This window comes from Melozone crissalis, unplaced genomic scaffold (genome assembly GCF_028551555.1).
Source record: "Melozone crissalis strain CALT ecotype California unplaced genomic scaffold, PUWL_Pcris_2 ptg000068l_1, whole genome shotgun sequence".
NCBI classification, from domain to species: Eukaryota; Metazoa; Chordata; class Aves; order Passeriformes; family Passerellidae; genus Melozone; species Melozone crissalis.
Window position 1 is genome coordinate 11,500,660 of NW_026535846.1, and position 23,607 is coordinate 11,524,266.

Below are 23,607 nucleotides of genomic sequence, written 5' to 3' on the forward strand. Positions count from 1 at the left end.
TACAAGCTCTAAACACAGAGTGTGTAAGAGTATTTGCACACTAACCAGCACTCAGTGTTGGGACAGGATGAAATTTGCCTGTGGCCCTTGGGTAAGGTTATTTCATTAAGTAGGACAGCATGTTATACAAGCTACAGGGTGCTGACCAGATTTTTAGGGAACAGGAATTAGTATTTCATTTGGCTTTGTAATCACAGTTGTGCTTTTCTTTGTTCTTGTCCCCTCAGTGAAATTAGAAAGATTTGAAATACCCATCAAGGTCCGGCTGAGCCCTGAGCCCTGGACCCCCGAGACTGGGCTGGTGACAGATGCTTTCAAGCTGAAAAGGAAAGAACTGAAAAACCATTACCTCAATGACATTGAAAGAATGTATGGAGGCAAATAAACAGCTCAGCTGACCTGGCAGCTGTGCTGGTGGCTCCTTCTCATGCCTCAGTTTTGGATGTCTGCACTGTAGATATCGCACATTCAAAAAATACACCAAATGGACAACTGTTTCTGTAGCTGCTATCAAGTAAACCAGAATATCTTAGACTCCAAATTGTTAATTGTTAGCAGATTAGACACTGATGGTCTTCAAGTTTTGTGTGATCATCTCCAGTTTTGAGACAGACATCATTATGTGAAGCAGTGTGACCAGGTAATTGTAGTGTTTCTCTAGCATATTCAGACTGCTGACTACTTCTCTTTAATTTGTGCTGAAGACTGGCCTGTATTTCAAAGAGGAAAAAATAATGTAATTGTGATGACTCTTCTGTCATAGTAAGACACTTGTAATAAGATTATTTCCCTCTAGCAAGGAGGGAAAAGGAATATCCAGTGTCTACCCTTCTCCATTTAAAAACAAAACCAAGACAACAGCAGTAGTCAAGAACTTGCTAGAGATCACTAATAACACTGCTTGAAAATGGATGGATTCTTCTGCACATCAATATCTTGAATATTTACAGTGCCTACAAAAGAATAGACAGTACACTTACTGAAATAAAGGTGAACTGAAGAGCTTTCCAAAAACAAGTTATAAGAAATTTCACTCAAGAGCATTGAATTAACTATTTCAACTTCCAACTCACCAAACAGGTTTTTAATTGCCACTGCATTTTAATTCAAGCAGAGCTTTCCACTGGACACAGAGTGTAAAAGTAAACAAAGACTTGCACAGCTCTGGGGGTGCTGATGAGAAATCAGTGCCTGAATGCAGAACTTGCATCTGGACTGGCAAACAGCTGTGAAACTGATGGGCCGTGGTCTCTAAACAGACTTGAAACTGAGTTTTTAAAAGTTTTGGTGGGTTTTTTTGAGAGGTGGTTGATGTTTTTAAGGCAATGATTCTCTAGACCTTCACATACATGTGAGTACTGGTTACCTGGGTGTAACTTAGAGGATCAGGTTTTAAATGCCTGCATTCCTTTATGGAAGGTATTTCCGTTCACCTTTTAACTGTGGTAAGCATGATAAGGCAACCAGAAAGCAACAGGGCTTTCCCTGTCTAGTCTTGTTTTACTTACAGAAAAGTAGTCTCTGGCCAGGGAATCTTTGTTTCCTGGGAACTTGTAAAAAGGGACAAATCACTCTACAGAAATTCATGGAGTTCATAAAAATGTTCTCTTATTAACTGGAAGTCACAGATGTGAAGAAGGAGGAAGATGTAATTTATTAATAGTTCATCATTTTGTGTGCCGAATCCTGTACTGTGTCTTCTTTTGAATTGTAACTGAGCTCCTGCATCCCTGTCAGCTCTTCACACTTGAACCATAAGTGCTGTAAACAGTGCAGGCTCTTGATACTGTTCTACTTTGCACTTTCTTATCGTTTTATATATGTTGCTTACATTTTGTACAGCTGTGGCCCTCAACTGCTCTATATTGCAAATTCATTTGAAAGTATTTATAGATTTCTATTCATAACATTTGTGTTGTGTATATGATGGTTAAAAAAACTATTTGGTATTGTCACTGTACAGAAAGTAAAAGATTTTGTACATTGCTTCTCTTGAACACACGAGCTTGCAATTTCAAGAGAAATTTTTCTTTTTCTGCATGTATATGTATTTTTATTTTCCAGTTAAAATAGACTTTGTCAAAAATAAACAATGCCTCTACACTCCTCAAGTAAAGCATCCCTTCTCCTGGGGACCAACTTCAAACTTCACCATGCACAATTTTCTCTGGCTAGTGCAGAACACTGCCTGCTGACCTTCTAAGAACCCCAAGGGGAAAGAGAGAAAGAAAATCTGGTATATAAAGGTGATGGTATCCAGTTGTGCATGGAACTACAAGAGTCACTAAAGGAAACAGCTTTTCTAAAAATTTTTTTTTTAAAAGATAGACACAGTTGTTTTTTCACAACAGGGAATATATCCTATAGCAGTAGCAACTTTTAAAATTACTTGGTCCTGGAGCCATGGTACCAATTTTTCCATGTTTTAAAACTGGTCTCTATTTAGTAGCCTTTAGTCAGCCTATTAGCATCACAAAAGTGAAATACATGTAAGAAAGATACTTACACTTGAGTCTGTCAGCAGGGTCTAAGACTATATTTTTTAAGCCATGAATGTATTTATATGAAATGTATTTTCTCTTCTGTGTCTTGGTTGACTGAGGATTGCTATTTTCAAAATATATGTACACACATAACACAATGTTAACATTTCAAAAGTGGAATACAACTTAAATGGTTCAACAAGTTTGTGTTTTTGAAGATCTTTGTGTTGTTCCTGTTCTGTGCCTCACATTCTGTCTAAAACTGAATCTACCTTACAAAGCAGCAGCAATGGGTCCATACTTCAGGTAATGAAAACCCAGCCTCCAGCAGGCCTGGTGTGTTTTGTAAGGAATGAACTAGAGCTGGATGTACTGCAAAAGACAATTTGCTACATCATCAGCTTTTCAAGCACCTTTGGGGAAGGATTACATCAGGCTGCTTTCAAATATGGGGATTGTTTGCAAATACCTTGCAGTTGGGCAAGAACTTTATCCTTCATTTTAATGAATCCTAAATCCTTTTTGTGACAGAGCTTGTGGAGAAGAAACAATGAGCAAGAATGTTTAATTTTTGCTATTAAAAATAAGGAACTAGGATGCAGATGAAGAGATAGTAAATAACTTCAAAATCGCTCTGTGATAGTTACAGATGCTGTTTATCTTGTGGTGGGCTGAAAGGACACACACCATGGGACTGAAACGTGAGGGAGAGGTTCATGTACTGGTGAGGGTTCCAGAATGCTGGAAGCTCTTCAGAAAGCAGGTTAAGAATTTTAAATTATCCTTGTAAGACTGAAGAAATAAGTTCAAAGAGAAACAAAATGCATTTTGGGCATATCTGGTGTAAGATTGGATTTAGGCTCTCTACCTCCAAAGCCATGGTCTGTCTAGAGAAAGCCAGAGTGTAACTGGCACAGCAGGGCACTGGGGAGCTTCAGCTGTGAAGGGAGATTAGAGTTGTTCAGCTGAGGAGGAATGGCATGTGCCACAGATGATTAACCTGCAACTCCATGCACAAGGCACAAAGAGCTGGCCCAGGGAAAGAGAAAGAACAGGGTCTAAGCTTGCACAGTGCAATGGATAATTTGGCATTTTAAAAGAAACACGGGATTTTAACCAATTCCTTACTAAATACTGAACTAGTGAAGTCTTCAGAGTCTCAGAGTCAATGAAAGTTCACCAAGAGAACAGCCCTGGCACAGAGCCATTGGTGGGGCTGGCAGGGACCTGCACGTGACTCAGCAGGAACACTGCCTGTAACAGGCAGATGTCATCAAGTGGCTTGAAAGGGAAAAAAAAAAAAAGCTAAACAAGGAGAGGATGGAGCTACTCCCTCAGGAGCAGGTGAGGTGGTGTTTAACCCCCCATGCAGTCACAGTGCCCTTGCCAACACTCAGAGCATAACCTGCAGGGCACTGCCTGCCAGCTCCCCAGCACAAACTGCAATTCCAGCACACTGGCAGGCTATAAAAGGTACAGAACACAGTTCACAATGTGGGTCACTCAATTTCACTAGGAAAAAAAAACAAACACCATATTTACCACATCTCAAAACAATAGTTTCAAATAACTGTTGTATTCTAACAATAAGAGTGTTGTTCTGCAATTACATGCAAAAGAAATAAATTCTCATTATGTATTTGGTTTTGTTGGGGTTTTTGTTTGTTTGTACCTTGGCTTTGTTTGGTTTTGGTTACTTTTGTGTGTGATAATCAGTCATGGGGTTTCTTTTCAGTCATACTGAGCCTACCCCATGGCTAAGCTCTATTTACATGACAGTGAAGCAATTTCCTTTTTGAAGGGTGAAATTAACACTCTCAAATATTAAAAATAATAAATCTGGTGGGGTTTTTTTTTGCATAAGATGGTACAAAGTTAATCTACAAAATGCAAAAAATGCAATCAGCAAAACTTGCAGTCACTGGCTACATGGAATTGCAAACACTACAGAGAGTAAAACTCTGTGTGAACGTACCTGGATTAATAAAACAGATTTCCAGTTAACTCAGTGCTAGTAGTGATTGCTTTATGACAGGAGTACATCAGCCATGGAGGACCAGGGCTGACTGTATTAAATACATATTTATACTCAGCCTGTCATTTTCACATAATTTATTTGAATGAGTTCTGACAGAAATGGGGTAATGTTTGCATTATTGCTTTGCTGCTGGATGCTGTAATAAGTTGAATCTTGCTACACTTATTGGGGAGAGACACATTTTGAAGAAAATGAAACCATTCTAGATTGATAAAGTGTTCTGTTGAAGCTGATTATCACAGATAATTTCTCCAAAATTGTCTTTGGTTAGAAGCATGTAGCCTTGACATTAGACCAGTGCTAATTAATTTGGACAAACAGAGCTCTGGCCACACTGATCCTCACAGACTTCACCTGCACTTTTAAAGCAAAAAATAACTAAAGCACCAAAACAAACAAAACGCCACAAACTGTTGAGTTTTCCCCTTGTTCTCCCACTTTGAAACACCAATAACCTGGCTGATGATGAACACTCCCAGAGATGCCAGAGGTCACTACATGTTTGTCACACCTGCTTATTTCTGCTTTTACCCTCACAAGTGTCCAAGTACAGAAGTTTGCCCATCACCTCTGTGTCATCCCTGTTATTTCTGAGCATCCAGACCCTGAGCAGGAATGCCCATCTCTCCAAGACATGGCCTCCTATCAATTTAAATGCTAAAACAAGAATGTGTCATTTAGGTTTTACTTTTTTAAACCACAAAAAAGACACTTCAATTTGAAACAGTTTTGGACTACTTCTAACAGGTAAATTGAAATCATTACTTCAGTTCACATGTTGTTCCAGCCCTGGGAGTTCTTTCTGGGTTTTTTTATTGTTTTACACAAGGAACTCAAACTTTCCTACCAGATATAAATCAGCCTATTACTTATTGTGCTCCCCAGGGAGTGAGCATGAAGAATGGATCACTGTTCTCTATAGGTGCCTGCCCTAGTTTACTTTCTGCCTTTTGAGTTGCAGCAAACACAATCTCTCCCAGTGAGCCCATTTCTATGGCATTTAATCAAGGTCATTAAACCAGGGCCCCTCTGCCCCCACGTTCAAAACAAAACAAAACACCAGCCTCGCCCCCCTACACAGCTTATGGAAATTCCTTCCCAAAGCCTTTACTTCATCCCAGAACCTGCTTGCTTTTTATGTAATGGGACAGCTCTCACCTTGGGACTTCTTTTTGTGTTGCTACAGAAACATCCCATTTATTAGCATTCCTCCTGAAACAATTTTAAAAGAGAAGCATTATGGAAAATCAACCAATGTTCTTTCAATCCTTAACTCAGTATTGCACCCTTACCTAATGCTGTTTACATAGAAAACCCCAAGTTAATACTATGGCATTTTGCCTTTTCAGATGGGTACTCATTCTGGTCTGTTGTTAAAATACAGCTTTTCCTCCAAAAACAATGAGAGGAAGATGGACAAGACCACAGTTATCAGCCCCAGCCATCTTCTGGAAAGGAGCAAAGAAACTGCACAAGATAAAAACTACTCTAAATGCTGGCAAAGTTGTGAATCTCTAACATATGCAACTGCCACACTCACCTCTATGAATAATGACAAGTGAAATTAGAGTTACCAGATAAACAACCCGAGAGCAGGGAAAACTTCAAGACCCTCAGAGCATTCATAGGATTTCAAAAAACCCCTAACTATGGACAGAGACCTTTGAAAGGGGAAAAAAGTATGAAGAAAACTCACCTGTCTGTGGCCTCACAACCCTCTCCAGCCCAGTCACAGTGGGAACCACCCAGAACTCACCTGGTAAAATTCAGTTCTTCCCAGGCCTTTCTGATTAAGGAAATGAGCCTCTGTAGCTGATTACCAACTTAATGACCCCAATTAATTCTGCCCCTGGGCATCAGACCAGCACAGCTGTTGCTGCTCAAGCTCCAATTCCCCAGCACTGTTCCCTCCAAACTTCCTCCCTTTTCTCTGCTGTGTGCCCTCAACAGCAAAGCTGCTCTGGGAGCCTGCCCAGGGCTTTTGCTGTTGACCTGCTCTCGTTTTTCAGCTGGGTGCTGAATGATGTTCTGCTGCAGGAGAGTTTGGATTAGATATCAGGAAGAAATTCATCACTGTGAGGGTGGTGAGGCCCTGGCACAGGCTGGCCAGGGGAGCTGTGGATGTCCCATCCCTGAAGTGTTCAAGGCCAGGTTGGATGGACTTGGAGCAATCTTGTCTAGTGGAAGGTGTCCCTGCTCATGACAAGGGGCTGGAAGGAGATGAGCTTCAAGGTCCCTTCCAACCCAAACCATTCTGTGATTTTGTGACTACAACCAGCTCTTTCCTGCCTTTATTTGGGCAGACCTGCATTTTCCTTGGTTGGAAAATCCACAAGGATGCAAACCCACTGGGGTTTGGGACCTAAAACAGGCTGCAAGAAGACAAAAATCAGCCACTGCAATCCAACACAATTTTGTCATCACCAGGATATTCTAAGGCACTTGTGTTACTGATGCAGGGCAAAATGGTCACTTAGTGCCTGTAGTCCATTCAGACACAAACATAGATTTATTTATATTATTAAACCCAGTCTTCTGAAGGAGCAAGCCCAGCTATCAATGTCCTACCTTTCTGCAGTTTGGAACAAACAAGAAAAGCTCACTTTTCTAGGAAGACTTTAATTCTTTTCTTCGGCCCAGTGGCAATTTTGAAAGAGCAGTTTCTGGACCCACTTTCAACCTACCTGCAAAAACATCTTCTGGTCTCAGCTGATTTATTTTTCCCAGCACTCATAAATCTTTACACTGCATCAGAGCCTTACTCAGGATCATTACCAAGGGTAACTGCCTGCAAAGCCTCACTGAAATCTATACCCTCAAACACAGCAAGGAGTTTCCAATATATTTGGTAGTTTCCAGAATACATTTCTAGAACAATTTCAGTTTCCATGCAACTGTTGACCTTGCATGAGCATCTTCATCTTTGCAGTGTCAGCATTTAAAAGCTGCTGTCTACACTGAGCAAGTGTGCATCAGTAATTTAATTTCTAAACAGCAAAATAGTGAATAAATTACTGGAATTATCACAAAAAGCATTTCTCCTTTCAGTGTTTCATTTCTTCTTAAAGAAACAGCAGAAGCACAACATGTTCTCAGTGAAAATATTTACAACCCAAGGATCTGGCTCAAATTTTGTTTGACTTCATCCAGGTATGTGTTGGAGAACAGTCTAAACTTCAGTAAATCTTAGAGAGAAATGTTAATTTGACATAGTTGCTTTGGGCAGCTCAACATTTACTGCCTGAGTGCTTTTGGCCAGGCATTTGCCATGGGGTTATTCCAGACACATTTTACCCTGGCAGAGCTGCCAGCCTGTTCTGCAGTGCCCCAGCACCACTCAGCAACAATCAGAACTCAGACCTACCACACAAGTAGTAAAGATAAGGAAGCCACAAATTATTTCTTGTACTTTTAATATCATAAGAACAAGCTATGAAAATTTCTAGTAATAATAATAATAAAAGAAAAAAAAGGTAGAGTAACTGGTAGGGTTGGGGTTTTTTGGTGCTTTTTTTTTCTTGTTTGTTTTTTTGTTTGGTTGTTTCTCTCAGTTGTGAAAATTAATCTTACAAGAGGTCTCAAACAATTTCATAAACTTACAAAATATATTCAAGTGTGGAAAGTTCTTTTACTGATAAAACAGCATTTCTTTATAATGTGCTTTTCTCCAGACAGGTTAAGGAAGCACAGGCATATCAGAACAAACCATCCATAGCATCAGTACAAATCCCTTTTCTCCAACATAGGCATTTGAAATCCATTGAACTGTAGTATGCCAAACAAACAAAGCAACAGAAAAGCAGTGACTGCTATAGACAATACAGGGAACATACAAAAAGATCTCTCAAGTCTTCAGTTGCTACAATTTCATAGTGGAAGTGCTTAGCTCTTCAGCTGGCTTTGTTTCACTGACTGGCTGTACAGGAGTAATTTGGTCTCGAACGAAAAAATGGAAGCATTAACTCCAGTGCAGTGTTTGGAGTACAAACATTCATTTCATAGATGCCCATTGAAAATTTTGGGTATTGCAGTAGAGTCAGCAATGGTCACACCAAACCAGCTGGATGGGTTTGTACAGAATTAAATGAAAGCATTTTTGTGTTTTCTCCTAATTTCAGCACAGAATATTAACAAGCAGCACAGAGCTAGCAACAAAGAGATTTTTTTGTTTGTGCCATTAGTTACTCCATTGTAAAACCACCACTTGACTCTAAGAGCTACAATCTCACTTGGTATAATAAATAAAAATATTTTGCAAACCAGCATGTTCAGTTCTAAAGAGTAAGAGCTAATTATAGTAGTACTGAATCACCCAAGTGATCCTCACTGAAGATGATGGAAATAGGCAGGAGTAACTGGCACCTCTCCCTGGCCTGAAGCAATTGTGTTCCAGTGCATTTCCCTACAAAACTCCTGGGTCTGCATACCAAGTCTTACTCTCCTACTCCATCTACAGATCTTACTTAGTAGGACTTTTAACTGGGTTTGTCCAGCTAGGCCAGTTAGTTATCTTCCTCAGTCATATTCCAGGTAGTGGTGGGGGTTTTTGTTTGGTCAGTTTTTTTCAATATTAATTGCAAAAGTCAGATTTAAAAGCAGTTTGCATTTAAATAGCATGAAAATAATTGAGAATAACCTTTGATTGATTGAAACATTGCCTCATATATTTTGAATCTCCCAGTCTGCCTAGAAAAAGCTTAAAAATTATTATACAAATTCAAACCTGGATAAAAATATCCAATAAGTATTTATTCACAGCACAAGCTTATCAGGTACTGATAAGTGTGTGTTCTGGTGACTGCCTTCAAAGTCCAACAAGCCAATGCCACAGCTGCACCCATTGCTGCATTTGAAAAGGCAAAACCTGTTTTGTGTATGCAAAGCAGATCTGTAACACCACTTACACAATCAACAGCAAGTTAAAGAGCCAGGAGAATACACCACGCCAGTGTCACAGCTCAACAATGCTGTACCAGTTACAGGCATGCTCAGGTTATGTTTTCTTTTCAATCTTCTAGAGGAAATACAAATATATGAACATCACATATTCTCTTAAGAACAAACAGTAATTAAATAGAATGATCCTTTCTTCACTACATACAGAAATAACAATGTATTTACAATATTTACAGTTTTCAAAAATTCTGTTCTTGCACTATTCTGCAGGAATTCAAATTCTTCAGCCTGAAAAATAGGTACACAATAGTTCTGATCATAAACAGCCTCTAAACAGAGACAGGTTACTAATTCTAATTTACTGGTGTACAGACTAGAGGGCCTGAAAAGGAAATAAAGCCACTCATTTCAGCTAAACATCCCATTGTTTGTGGGATTACATGGCAAACTACAGATACTTTATGTTTTACCCAAGTGAGATATTGCTCATTTTCACAGTTTTCTCCATTTAAGTCACCGAACAAGTGAGCTGCAGCTGTAACTGCTTTCAGACTGCTCTTGTCATTGAAACATAGGCTATGATGAGTTACAAGCTCCCCTCCTGTACTTTCAGTTACAAGCAAGGGTATACTCAGGGATACAGCTACAGCTATACAGCTACATTTTGGGTTTGTTTTTTTGTTTACTTAGCTTAAAACAGAAACACACCAGTTTAAAACAAAGCTGCTGATACTCAGATTTGCTCTTAAATTCCAAAGGTGGACTCTCTTAACTTACAGTCTTGAAAAGTATTTCAAAGCAGCTGGAAGCTTTAAACTACAAATTTAAAGCAAAACACACAAACCCCCCACATAATCAATAATTAAAGGCAATTTTTAAAAAGAACGTGAAAAAATACAGTAAAAATCTGCATGAGAGGAAGATAGTGTTAGTGGTGCAGAGCTGCTGTTCTCAATTGAAAATAATGCAAGCACCTGTTCTGAGTAACAGTACTGATGAGAAAAATTGAAGGCTTCACAGTAATGCACACTTTCAGTGCCACTTTTTAACTACAATGTTTCTTGAAAAGACAGAAAGGATTCAAAACTTGCAGACTTAATACGAGAAAAATAATCCAAACCTCATAGCAACAGAATGCAGAACTAAAGCCAGAAAGCATGTATGTGACCTATTTCTAGGCCATGATAAGACTGCAAAAGACAAACAATCAGTTTGAAGCCCTCCACGTGCATGTGAAGAGTTATTGGCACAGGAGCTCCGAATCATTCAGCATGCCCTACATTTGAATCCATGGAATTAACAACCAAAGTCTGGGAAGCTCAGACTGAAAGGAAACCCAAAGATATATGGTCCTTTGGCATCAGAGAAGGTAAACATTACCTTTCCAATGGATTGAGAGATTACAAACTTAGGAGCTGTATTTGCTCCTTTCACTAACAGTAGAAACCATAGCAATCCTTCCCAGCCTCTCACAACTGGGAGCAGGGAGCTTTCAAAATTACATCTTCATGCCACAAGCATCTTCTTCAAAAGAGAGAAGATGATACTGTAAAAACAGATCTTTTCAAGTTGAAAAAAATTACGTTTGGTCAGAATTGTACACGAATAGGATTCTGTGTTCAAACAGAACGGTTTGAGCACTCAGCAGTGGCAGCACAGCTGCATGTAAGGCATTTTAGGAATGATTCGAATACAGCTCACTGCCTTCAGCACTTGACTAAATTCAACTAACACGAGCAACCTCTCACATTTTATTACTACAGCTGTGGTCACTGGAATCAACCCCGAAACATCCGCAGCCCGTCCGTAACATCAGATGCAACACAAAGAGCGCGCAGCCCCCGTGGAACAGCTGCCTGCACAGTGCAGTGGTGGTGCCAGAGGGGAGAGGTCACTGCCAGGCCAGCCCTGCTAACTGGCCCAGTCCTGGAAGCGGAAGCAGTCCCCGGCGATCTTCCACACGGTGTTGGTGGGGGTGGCCTGTGCTGTCAGCAGGAAGTTCTGATTGAAGTAGCGCTGCTTATCCCCATCAAATTTGACAGTCCCACTTGTCACCACGAGGACTGTTGTCTGGCCTTGAGTAGCTTGCTCTTCACAAGGAGGTATGAAATGATGAAGAAAACAACTCAAACAAAGACTAGCAGGTAAAGAGGCAGGAAATGCACACAGAAGCTTGGTTCAAGTGTGGTTACACTGCGCCAGGCTAACAGCTGGGTACAGGCAGGGGAGTGCAGCTCTGGTGCAGCGTTCCTACACAGACAGCGGTGCGTTCACCAACACGGCTCGGCAATGGCTTTGCCACTTTCATCTCCTGCTCTTCATTTTAGAGCACTGACAAACACCTCCATTTGTGCTTAGAGTGAGCTCTCATTACTCCAGATATACACACATAGAGATATTCAGCAACTTGCATAAACTTTTCCCCTCCCACTATTAGAAATGATCTTTTTCACAGCAGAGCAAAGCAAGTGTGTTTGACCACAGGCTTTTCCCTTTCTTATATTCCCAAAATGTCCATTAGAAGCCATTTATTAATTTCTCAATTATGAGATTGAGTTTAGGAGTTGTTAATCAAAAATCTAAAGAACTTAACACCTATTCTAGATGTAAAGAAACCAAAATACACACAGGTTAATAACCATTTGTTCACATGATACTGCAGGTCAGTACAAGAGGCCACCATAGGGGTCTCCCAAGCACAACATAACCTGGTAAGCCAGACTTTTTCCATACATGAAAATAGATCACATCTGAATATGATCTAAACAAAAAAAGTCCTTAAAGTATTTTCCCAGACATGAAAAAAAGTGTTTAATTGCTGCATCTCTTGATTTGTGCTTTATTTAAGCACAACTTGATATTTCAACCCTTGGTATTTTCTCTAAGCTTATTCCAAAGGAATTATTAAGCCCTATAATAACTGCTCCCTTTCAATAGTTAAAAAGAATGAAAAAGAACTAAATAAATTATAATACAACCTTACCGTGAACAGGCTGGCAGTCCAACACATTAACCTGGAATTCACTTGATGGCAACATTTCAAAAAACTTATTTAGTTCTTCTTGCCCAGACACTGCATTTCCATTCCAAACTAATGTTGCTTTGTCCAAATACAGTCTGGTTAAAGCCTGAGTGATTATGAAAATACACATTTAGGAAAAATATACAAACATATAATGGACAACATACAGAAGTTACACTGTGAATTACTGATTTCTTCTGTTAGTTTGACAGATAAAATGCTTTCCTGAAACAGTAGCTCCTTTTAACAACCAGTGCTCCTGACCAAGAATTAAAACTAACACATTTTCCTTTCTGAGTAGCACAGTGACTCATAGCTCAAATATTGATAACATCCCTTTAACAAAGGTAATGACAGAACTGAAGTGGTTGCTAACAAAAGGACAGTGCTACTTTCCACTGTAAATTTATCACTGATTTTCTTTTTTTTTCTTCTGAGAGGGAAAGTGTCCACACAACACAGTTTAGGTCAGGAAATTATAATTTCAGGTTAAAAAAAAAAAAAATTGAGCAAGACCAGGAACAGGCGAAACTTGAAGAGCACAGCAGCAAACCAGAACTTCCCAAATGTTTCATAAGCTGTCAGAGCTGAGTAACTGCCCAACTCTCCTCCAAGGTGCTGACACAACCCAGTCATGTGTGCAGTAACATGGGACTGCTGGTACTTTCACACACTGAATTGCAACTACAGTACATTTAAAATTCCAAGGATTGGTCTCCAAGGCTCTTTTGGTGAACATTTGTCACATGGTTCCCCATCAGTGTGCTCCAGGAAGACTTGCAGAGCAAACACAGCTGTACTGCTTCAGCTTCAGGCACTCAGAAAAACCCCAGAACCCAAAGTGGTAACTGCTAATGAAAGAGGTTTGGGGGGAAAAAAACCTAAATCCTGACCTCAAGGGGAAACAAAGCAAGTTCTGCTGCCCTGGACTGAGCAAATCCTGCAGCTGCAGACACAGCTGCACACCAGGTGAACCAGGGCCATGAGAAGTCTAAGGCACTGCTGAGCAGCCCCTTTTCCAGCAAGGCTGCACAGGAGACAAAATGCTCTGCAGGAGCTGAGGAGCAGCTGCCCTGCTCTGCCATGGCCAGGGCAGCCCATGGTCACCATGCTCAGGTGCTCTCTGTGTAATGACAGCCAGAAATGCAAACAAACAGTGCCAGGACAGTTTTAACTATTGTCAAAACAGCTACATACCCTTCTCCTCTTGTCCATTGTCTCATAGTAAATATTGACAAACTCATCTGCAGCTCTACAAGCTTGATCCACATAGGTTTTGAAATCCTGCAGGGAAGAAATCAGATCAAATTTTAGTTATGCAATCCAATGATTGACTCAATTTCTCCTGCAAGTCACTTTGACTTCAAATCATGTTGAATCTATTCTAAGCTCCTTTTCTACTTGCAGAAGTACCAGCTGTTAGGCAGGTGACAGTTTCAGCATTAGTTTTGAATGCTGATATAGTTATTGTATTTAAATTACAAATATTTAGACTGGAAAATGGGCTACAACTGGCTGCAGATAGTGTGGCCACACAATTATTCAAGGAAAAGAGTTGTTGCTGTGATGGCTGCTCTGAAATAAAGTTAAAGAATAAGATTTATTCAGATACTTCTGAGAATTAGCAAGAACCCCATGACACTGCCATCCTATCTCATTTTTAACATACCTTTATCTATAGAAATATAAAGTATAGTGAGAGAGAACACCAACATCTGGCTGTATTCCTTCTAGAATGGATCAGGTTTAACCCATAGGTTAAATCCAAACACTTCTCCTCACCCCTCATCATGTTCCTCACACCTCTCTGTTTGGATTCACCCCCAGGTAACAGCCTTTGTAGTCCCACCACTGCACTGGGATCTCACTGGGTTATTGGCTCAGTTTGTGCATCTCTTACAGACCCTGAACTGGGACATCCTAGAAAGCAGATCCTGAATTTCCTGTCCATACATCCATAAACCTGCATTTGATTCTCTTATCAATTGTTTAAAATGCTATTATTTATCACTGTCCTATTTCAGTACTATACTCTCAGTATCTGCAACTCAACCAGTGCTGAGCAATTTCACTGCTTGTATTTTCTTGCTGCTTTCACTGAATGTTCTCCAGAACCACCAGGAATCCCTCCAGTGTTAACACAAGAAAACTCCACTCTGAACAGAAGCCAAGGCCTATCAAATAATCCCTGTTTACCCAACAAAGCCAATCAAGTTTCTGTGCACTCTCCTGTCCCCCTGCATGGACACAAACTGCTCTTCCCCTCCCTGCCCTGCCCAGCAGCTCCCAAGCTCCCAGAATGGCCACTGCCAGTCCCAGAAATGCCCGGAGAGCCTCTGGGGTGTCACAGCTGTCCCCGGGAGCAGTGACTGCAGCTCTGGGCAGTGACAGCAGGGCCCGGAAGCCCCCAGCAGCTCCCCCAAACCCTCCCCTGCAGCGGCTGTGAGAGGGCACTGCAGGGGTGCCAGAGTCTGGAACCAGCCCTTGGGGTACCTGCAAGAGAAGTCTAACAAGAAATCAGCTCTGTCGGTTTTGCAAATTTTACAGCCATAACCAACAAAGTTTTAAACTCTGTGAACAGTTCAGGCTGGAATAAACTTCTGGAGATCACCTGGTCCTAGTCCCTTTTCAAAGCAGAGCTGGCTCCAGAGGCTGATCCACTTTCCGGGCTAACTCTGACAGCCGAGTCCTCTTCCTGCCTCCTGCCACGTGTGGACATCTCCGAGCATGGAGACGGTCCCACTTCCTTCGGGTTCCAACGCCCAACCATCTCACCCAGAAACCCTCCTTCCAAGCTTTCAATAGGAAAGCCATAATTGAAAAATCCAACCAACAACCAGCCCCAAATCAACCTCTCCAAGCCTCTGGCGCCAACTCCAAGCAGTTTTCCACGCACCCGGCCCTGCCGAGGGCCTCACCGAGCACCCCTGCGCCCCAAGGCCCCTGTCGGAACACGCTGAGGCCGCCCCGCACGGGCCCCGCGCAGCGCCGGGACCCCGGGGAGGCGGGAGCGGCCCCTGCCCGCAGTCCGTGCTGAGGCGCTGCCGCCCTGCCCTGCCCGCTCCGTGTCCCACGGCGCCGGGACGCTCCCGGCGGCCTCCCCGCGCTCCCACGGCCGCCCTGTGGGCCGCAGCAGCCTCCCGAGGCGGACACCCCGCGCTCCCCGGCCCCGGGCCGCGGTTCCCGGCAGTTCCCGGCCCGGCCCGGACTCACCACGGACGCGGCCATGGGGCGGCGAGGCGGGAGGGCGCCGGAAGTGCTCTGCTCCGCCGCTTCCGGCCGCGCGTCCCTCGCCCAAAGCGTTCCGCCGCGGGGCCCTGCCGAGCGTTCCGCCCGGCGAGCATTCCCTCCGGCATGGACACTCCCGAGCTTTCACTGCAGGGCTGGGAACGGCCCGGAGAGCTGGAACCGGGAAAGGAACCGAAATTGTAACCACCAGTAAACAGCGAATAGTGCCATATATTCCTCTATTTGTGTGGAGTAATTCTTAGAAATCACTGCTTTAGAACTTCAGTCAAAATTACTCAAAAAACATAAAAATATCTTACTGAAGTCCTTCTTAACATCCTTAACATCCTCATTTTAACATCCTCTTCTTAACATCCTTAACATCCTCATCTTAACATCCTTGCTGAAGTAAGGATGTATCAAGATTTCAAAAATGCGTTCAGCCATCTAGGTTAGGCCATATTTTCTTCTGTTTGCAGCCATTGATTAAAATAAATTAACATTCATAACAAAGCACTGAATAATTTCAGAATCATGGACAAAATGCATAGATTTTATTGTTAATTATTTGATCCACGAATCCTATTCGTGTACAATTCTGACCAAACGTAATTTTTTTCAACTTGAAAAGATCTGTTTTTACAGTATCATCTTCTCTCTTTTGAAGAAGATGCTTGTGGCATGAAGATGTAAGGAATGCCCACTGAATGAAAATGGAATTCAGCCTGCAGTAAGGTGAAGATTCCCATTCTCCCACAGAACCCTCATGTGACAGTGATGCACTTTTGCATTAAGACCCATGCAGAAATGAACACTGCCTGCATCTCAGCCAGGCCCCTTGTCAAATGAACTTTGCTCTGTGTCACAGCAAACTGTGACATTTGGGGCATGAGCTCGTAATGAACTGTCTCCTAAAACAAGGGAAGCAACTGACACTGGGCAATTCCAGACTCTGATTAATGGGATTCATGTGAAACTGGATCATGACCCAGTATTTGAGGGTTTTGCCTGAGCAAGAACTCAATGAAAATTCAGAGGTTTGATCTGTTGATTTTAATGAGAACTGGGAGTAGGTCTCAGATGTTTGACTTACAGGGTGGATAAAAATTAATGCTAAAGCTGGATTTGGGATTTACTAAACTGCAATGGACTTAGGAAAGCCTATTTTGGCCAGTTCCCAGCACAGAAGGAGGACCTGGGCAGAAGCTGTGCTTGTTACAGTCCCATGGGGACTCTCAACTGTGGCCACTCCACCTCAAATTTCTGCCATACCAGAACTGGAGGAATGCGGTGACTCTTGTGCTGATAAATGCCTCCCTTGTTTTTTAATAAAAATCAGGACTTGGTGTATATTGTACTGGGAATTGTATCCAGTGGGATATGCTGAGATAAGTACAAATAACTGTTCCATTTTACTCCATTCAAAGCAGTCCCAAGTGGAGATAAATGTTCAGAACAGGTCAGTTCAAAGTGTCACCACATTTGCTTGTTAAAGAAATGTTAAAATCCTCTTCATTTCATTAGGTAATGATGCATTATTTGACCTCTTGAGAAAATCTGACCATGTGTATGTAAAACATATGGCCAGGTAAACATATTTATGGGTTTTCCCCCCTCCAATATCTTCCCAATTTCAAAAAAGAGACATCCTTTGAGAATAGGCAAATTTAAAGTAAATTTTCATTAATTTTCTTTTCTTAAATGAATAATTATGGATCAGCTACAGATGGAGCACTAAGTGCTGCACATGCTAGATTTATCAGAACTTCTATGCAGAGCTCACTCAGATGAGAGAGGCCTGCAGGGCTGCAACTGGAGTTTCTGTGCTCTGAAATTGTCAGCTCAGCTCAGCTTGTAGCATATTCTGAGCTCAGTCTGGGTTTAGCTCACTCTTGAATGCTGGCCCTGGCAGGTAGCCCACAACAATTAAAACTGCTTTGTGGGAGCTCTTAACATCAATCAAATGCTAAGTAATATTTCTCCAGGCCAAATGTACCTGTGACCTTTTAAGGAATCATTTTCCAGTTAAGAACAATTTGCTTCCAGCTGGAAGTAAAGAGTTTTGTCATTTGCTTTCCTTTACAAATGGGAGAGTTAGGAGAATCCTGTATGATTATTGAGTACATGCTGGCAGATGTTTTACTTTTGTTCCTGAGTACACCAAACTTGTCTGAGCCTCTGACCTGTGGTTCTGTGCTCAGCTGATCTGGCACAGCAGCTCTGCAGCAGAAAGAGCAGCACACCTTTCTTTTGGACTATTACCACTGTGCTTTTACTGTGGTACCAATGTTCCCTAAAACATCAGGAATCCAACAGCCAACTGTGAAAAAAATGGCAAAATCCCACTAACTCTAGTGGAGCCAGACCTGGCCTTTGGTTTGTTTACTTTGGATAATTAGGGAATAAACAAAATTTCTTCAAAATGTACCTTTAGCCTCTCCATCAGTTCCACAGTCCCAGTGCTCAAGCTCCAGTTTTAGGAAATATCTTGGCTAAATGTCAAACAATTCCATCAGCTCTTTGGAGGCAAATATTAGACAGAGATTGCATCTGAAATAATTACCCAAGCACCATCCAATTAACCTACTTGGCTAAAAGGTGATGCACAAATCAATAGTTTGCAACAGAGGCACTGTGTTTCAGATCAAATTTATCAATAAGCATCAGAGCAATTTCAAATTACAGACAAACACAGACAAAGTTAAAATTCAAGCAGTTTAAATACCAAATGTATTGCAACTTAAAAGAGCTCTTTTAGGCAGGATATTCCCCAGGTGCCATTTCAACATGTCATTGATTTTATTGAACTATTTTGTCTCTTTTCTAAAATAAAAACAATTATTGTCATTTTGGGAGAACTCACAAAACAGGTACAAGTTCCCCAGTTGGTCCTTGGCCAGCTGATAACTGAAACTGTGCACTGGATTTCCCCTTGGCACAGTGATTGGAACAGACCTGACTGTTGGGAATTTTTCTGTTTGCTTTTCACAACCACTTTTCTCCTCCTTCACCTTCTAACCTTGTACATGTGGAATGAGATGGAACAACAGGAGACCCAGCTCAGAGCCCAGAGGATAAATTTTAGCATCAGAGGGCTTGCTGCTATTTTCCACCTACCATAAGCAAAGTTTGTTGTTCACAAGCCTTTTAGCAGGAAGGGCTGTCAGGGAATGAAGAGGAGCTGTACAAAATGAGCTGATTCTCATCTCTCTTCTGCTTTATACTATAAACATACCTCCAATCAAATTTGCCGAAGTCACAGCACTTCCAGACCTGGTTCCACGGAATCATTGGCACATTTCTGGTCTGTGGCTGCAATAACCACATTTGCTGTCTGGCAGCATTAATAACTCAATTTCTACAATTTGTGGGCAGAAGATAAACCTCTTCCAGACAGATAATCCCAGTATGTTACATACATGTTTCTTTGCAGGGGCATTCTTTACATTTGAAGGCACCCCCCACTCTGTGCTTCCTCTGAGGTGTCAGAGTAGATGTGGGACAGCCGTGGGGATCCCAGAGCTCCCACATGTCCCCAAGGGTTCCCTGCAGTGACAAAACTGTGAATCTGCCATCTTTACTAGCAAAGACTTGCATGGAGGGAACCACCTCCTCTTCTTTTTCCTGAATATTCTCAGCCCTCAGCTAGATCAAAAGTAAAATATAAGATCTGATTGTGAACACTCTCATTTCTCCAATCATTTTAAGGAATACCCATTAAAATAGTGATGTTTGGTCCCAAAGATGAAAAGAAAGGCTGAAGAGCAAGCCAAGACACGTTTCCTTTTTACCTTTACTCTTTTACAGATTCTGTTTATTTACAGAGACCCAAAGCTAGGTCAGTGTCTAATCTCATGTGCAACAGCCTCATCTGTTTTTCTTTGACAAGTTACAGCCTTTGAAATGATTGTTTATAATGGTCCTGCAGCATTTGTACTGCATTTACCAAATACTCAGTGGGATGAACTCCCATTCCCACTGCAGTTATTAATAACAAACTCTGCATTGCTGCAGTGTAAGTACTGACACACCAGAGAACACTAAATGTGATTATTAACTCCCATGATCGCACTACTCTGCCAAGGAGGACTATATTTAAAAACCACAGTAGTAAGTGGTGGGGGAACACAAGCTTTGAGTCATTTATAAGGATCTTTTGGATTTTATCAGCAAACAGACAAGTAATGTAAATACTCAGAAAAAACCAAGCCCTATGACAGTTTAAAAATTGTTTTTCTGCACTCCTTCAGAATTTACATCAAAGGAAGAAAGGGGAGTATCATCTTTAATAATATTATTTCTTCAGGTTGCTTTGCTCCAGTGAAGATGTTTAAGCATATGAAGATTCTTTTCAGAAAAAAGACCAAACATGAGAGATTTCCTAGATGACCTTTGGATTTATATTTCTAGATTATTTTGTAGGGATAATGAGAGATATTATTTCCTTTTAGGCACTAAAACAGATCAGGTAAGAGGAGGACTCAGGGTACTGGTAAAAGGCTGCAGAATCTCACACATTTAAACCTTCAGCCAAATCCATCTGACTTATTTAGGGGCATAGGTGGCATTTATATGGATCCCTGTTCAGTTCCCAGAAAGTAGACAATGTCCCCTGAAAGGTTCAGACAGTGTTTCAGACATTGGGCACAGTGTTGTAATCAGGAAAATCAGGATACAGACAAGCTATCTTTAGGTAAAATGCTCTATTTGCTTCTGTACCACTTCAGTATTTCTAACGAACAAAGTACAGGAAATGTAAGAATCTCCTGTAAAGATGTTTAAAAAATCAAGGTGAATGTGCTCACATAATTATAGCAGGCTGTGGTCCTAAATCCCTGTCAAGATTCACTGTAAGTCCTCTCCTTATAATTTACATTTCAACACATTAATACACCCCTGTGCAAAAAATGGTTTCTTAAATAGTGAGAGAAGAACATCCAAGAAATTTTCTTCAATGTCATCAGGACAGGCAGCATAAACCAACATGCCAATGCTCTGTTGATTTATTCCAGAGCAATGCACCTGGACCCAGCAGCTCTCACACACATTCCATCTGGAGACACAGCTGTTTGCTCAATCGCTGTCATATTGTCTGACACAAACAATTGCTGGTTCAATTTGTCATCAGGGATTCTCTCTGGGATTAGAAATACTTGAAAATGTCACATTTTGTTTCTGTCCTTAGGTTTGGAGCATTTTTTCCTACATAATGTGCAGGGTTCCCCTGCAGCTCTGGGAAACTCCAGTCAGAATTACAGGACCAAAAAGGTCAAGTTCAAGGTGAGCTAAGGATGCCTAAGAAAGGGGAGGTGGAAAGTAATATTTAGTAGGTCAAATGTGGCAGAGATAGTGGAAGGATCCTGTCAAATTGCCAGGCTAAGAACATGAGACAATAAATACATTTTATATAAACTATGGGGGAGAAAGGAGAGGGAAATTCCAGCTCATGGAAACTGTGGGTGATTACAACAGTCAGGGCTGGGGAGTGACCTTAGGGAGTCATAGCTGTGGGGAAAGAACAAACATGTTTATTACAAGAGTTATTAGGGAATGTTTTGCATGAAGCAATGAAATATGAATACTCAGTGAATGAAGCAGCATGTTATTATTGCTGAGCAACTGGGAGGACTGTGGTAAAGAAGATAATCAACAGGAAATGAACCAACATTATGGGGTAGGAAAGTGCTTAGAAATGGAGAGGTAGACCTGAAAAACATTTGAGCCCAGGCAAGCTTTGAAGCTGAGGGTTGATGAAATCACCACACAAAAATGTGTAAGAAGAAAATGTGGGAATTGAAGACAGCCATACAATAGCTCTGAAGAGCTGAGGGAACAGAACTGTACCCATCCAAACAGATGTTTTATGAACTGCAGGAGATAAGCACCAGGAGTGAAGGTAATGGAAACAGTAGATCAGGTTGCAGCCTGAAAAAATTGGTTTGAAAGTATATTACAGTGGGTAATAATAAAGTCAGTAAAGTGCATAATGGATGGGAAATCTAGTTAGCAGAGCTAGAACTTGCCAGACAATTATCCATCTAATTCCGTCTTCACAAGTACTGTTTGTGGCACAGGAGAAACTGGCATGAATGACAATACTCAGCATGTTAAACTGCTCACAACATACAACTAATCAAGAGACAGGAAAACTCTCTTCAAAAAACCTTTTCCCTGGCAGCATGCACTATTAGAAATGTGTGTTTTATGAAACTCTGCACAAGCAGGTCCTGGAGAATGACCTGCTTTCCTCTCAGCTGTGTGCATACTGGGCTTGCTGATGCCTCATAACAGATTTGCTTCCTTTTTTGACCTAAACTGAAGAATAATGAATACCATGAATACCATATAGTCAACTTTTTAAATGATATTTTTTGAATGAACAATGTGGACTTATCATAATAAATCACCCAAAATGTTACTCCTCCCAAACTGGGATTTAATTAAACATCACTAAGCTCAAGGGAAACTGTGGTGAGAATGAACAAAGACCAACAGCAGATAACCTATGTCTCCATCATTCTAGTCAAGAAGGATAAGTTTTCTGCTGAACTTACTGAACTTAAATTCACTGAAAATAGAAAAGAGAGTGATTGAAAGACAAACACATTTTCTGTGAGGAGAGGCTGAGAGAGTTGGGATTGTTCAGCCCGGAGAAAAAAAGGCTGGGCTGCTTTTCAGTACAGAAAGCTTGTAAGAACGATGGGGCCAGGCTTTTATGGGGACCTGCTGTGACATGAGGGGATGAAGGAGTTTCAGCTGTGCTTTAAACGAACAGAGGCGGGTTTAGGTCACGGGTTTGGGGCTGCCCACAGCAGCGGCTCCGGGGCCCTTCCCCTCCTCACCCACAGGCGGCGCCCGCGCAGCGCCCGCGCCACCTGAGCCGCGTGACGTCACGGCACGGGCACGCTTCGGCGCGGCTGTGACGTCACGGGCGGAGCGGCCATCAATGGCCGGGAGCCGGGCGGGCACCGTGTGTGACAGCATTGCCCGGGGACAGCGAGTGTGACAGTGTCACAGCACAGCCCGGGGACACCGCGTGTGACAGTGTCACAGCACTGCCCGAGACAGCGAGTGTGACAGTGTCACAGCACTGCTCGGGACAGCGAGTGTGACAGTGTCACAGCACAGCCCGGGGACACCGCGTGTGACAGTGTCACAGCACTGCCCGGGACAGCGAGTGTGACAGTGACACAGCACAGCCCGGGGACAGCGAGTGTGACAGTGTCACAGCACTGCCCGGGACAGCGAGTGTGACAGTGTCACAGCACAGCCCGGGGACAGCGAGTGTGACAGTGTCACAGCACTGCTCGGGACAGCGAGTGTGACAGTGTCACAGCACAGCCCGGGACACTGCGTGTGACAGTGTCACAGCACAGCCCGGGGACAGCGAGTGTGACAGTGTCACAGCACAGCCCGGGGACACCGCGTGTGACAGTGTCACAGCACTGCTCGGGACAGCGAGTGTGACAGTGTCACAGCACTGCCCGGGACACTGCGTGTGACAGTGTCACAGCACAGCCCGGGACAGCGGGGACACAGCCCGGGGACACCGCGTGTGACAGTGTCACAGCACAGCCCGGGACAGCGAGTGTGACAGTGTCACAGCACAGCCCGGGGATAGCGAGTGTGACAGTGTCACAGCACTGCTCGGGACAGCGAGTGTGACAGTGTCACAGCACAGCCCGGGGATAGCGAGTGTGACAGTGTCACAGCACTGCTCGGGACAGCGAGTGTGACAGTGTCACAGCACAGCCCGGGGATAGCGAGTGTGACAGTGTCACAGCACAGCCCGGGACAGCGAGTGTGACAGTGTCACAGCACAGCCCGGGGATAGCGAGTGTGACAGTGTCACAGCACAGCCCGGGGACTTTGCACCGCTGCCGGGACTTTGCTCTCCGGAGCGAGCAGTGACAAACAGCACGATGTGTCTGTCCCCTGTA

General features: G+C 42.5%; 2 protein-coding genes across 3 annotated transcripts in view; one reads left to right on the top strand and one right to left on the bottom strand.

Annotated features, from left to right (window-relative positions):
- ACSL4 (acyl-CoA synthetase long chain family member 4) overlaps positions 1 to 2,685 on the top strand; it is a 37,163-nt gene extending 34,478 nt beyond the window's left edge. For both annotated transcript variants that reach the window (XM_054289578.1, XM_054289576.1), the window contains exon 16: positions 228 to 2,685. In XM_054289578.1, the coding sequence (XP_054145553.1) occupies positions 228 to 385 (158 nt within the window). In that variant the 3' untranslated portion in view covers positions 386 to 2,685. The remainder of the gene's footprint in view (positions 1 to 227) is intronic.
- Positions 2,686 to 10,034: 7,349 nt separating this feature from the next.
- Positions 10,035 to 15,700, bottom strand: NXT2 (nuclear transport factor 2 like export factor 2). The gene is made up of 4 exons (XM_054289808.1): positions 15,653 to 15,700; positions 13,637 to 13,723; positions 12,401 to 12,545; positions 10,035 to 11,507 (listed from the first exon to the last, which is right to left on the bottom strand). Exons 1-4 carry the CDS (start codon positions 15,665 to 15,667, stop codon positions 11,329 to 11,331), a joined length of 426 nt encoding a protein of 141 aa, XP_054145783.1. The 5' UTR covers positions 15,668 to 15,700; the 3' UTR covers positions 10,035 to 11,328.
- Positions 15,701 to 23,607: the final 7,907 nt, after the last annotated feature.

Bases quoted from the DNA above. Each gene is read 5' to 3' on its own strand.
- NXT2 (XM_054289808.1), bottom strand. The intron at 12,546-13,636 runs GTATGTAGCTGT...ATAATCACTCAG, and splicing joins CAATGGACAAGAGGAGAAGG to GCTTTAACCAGACTGTATTT. The intron at 11,508-12,400 runs GTAAGGTTGTAT...CTCCTTGTGAAG, and splicing joins GGACTGCCAGCCTGTTCACG to AGCAAGCTACTCAAGGCCAG.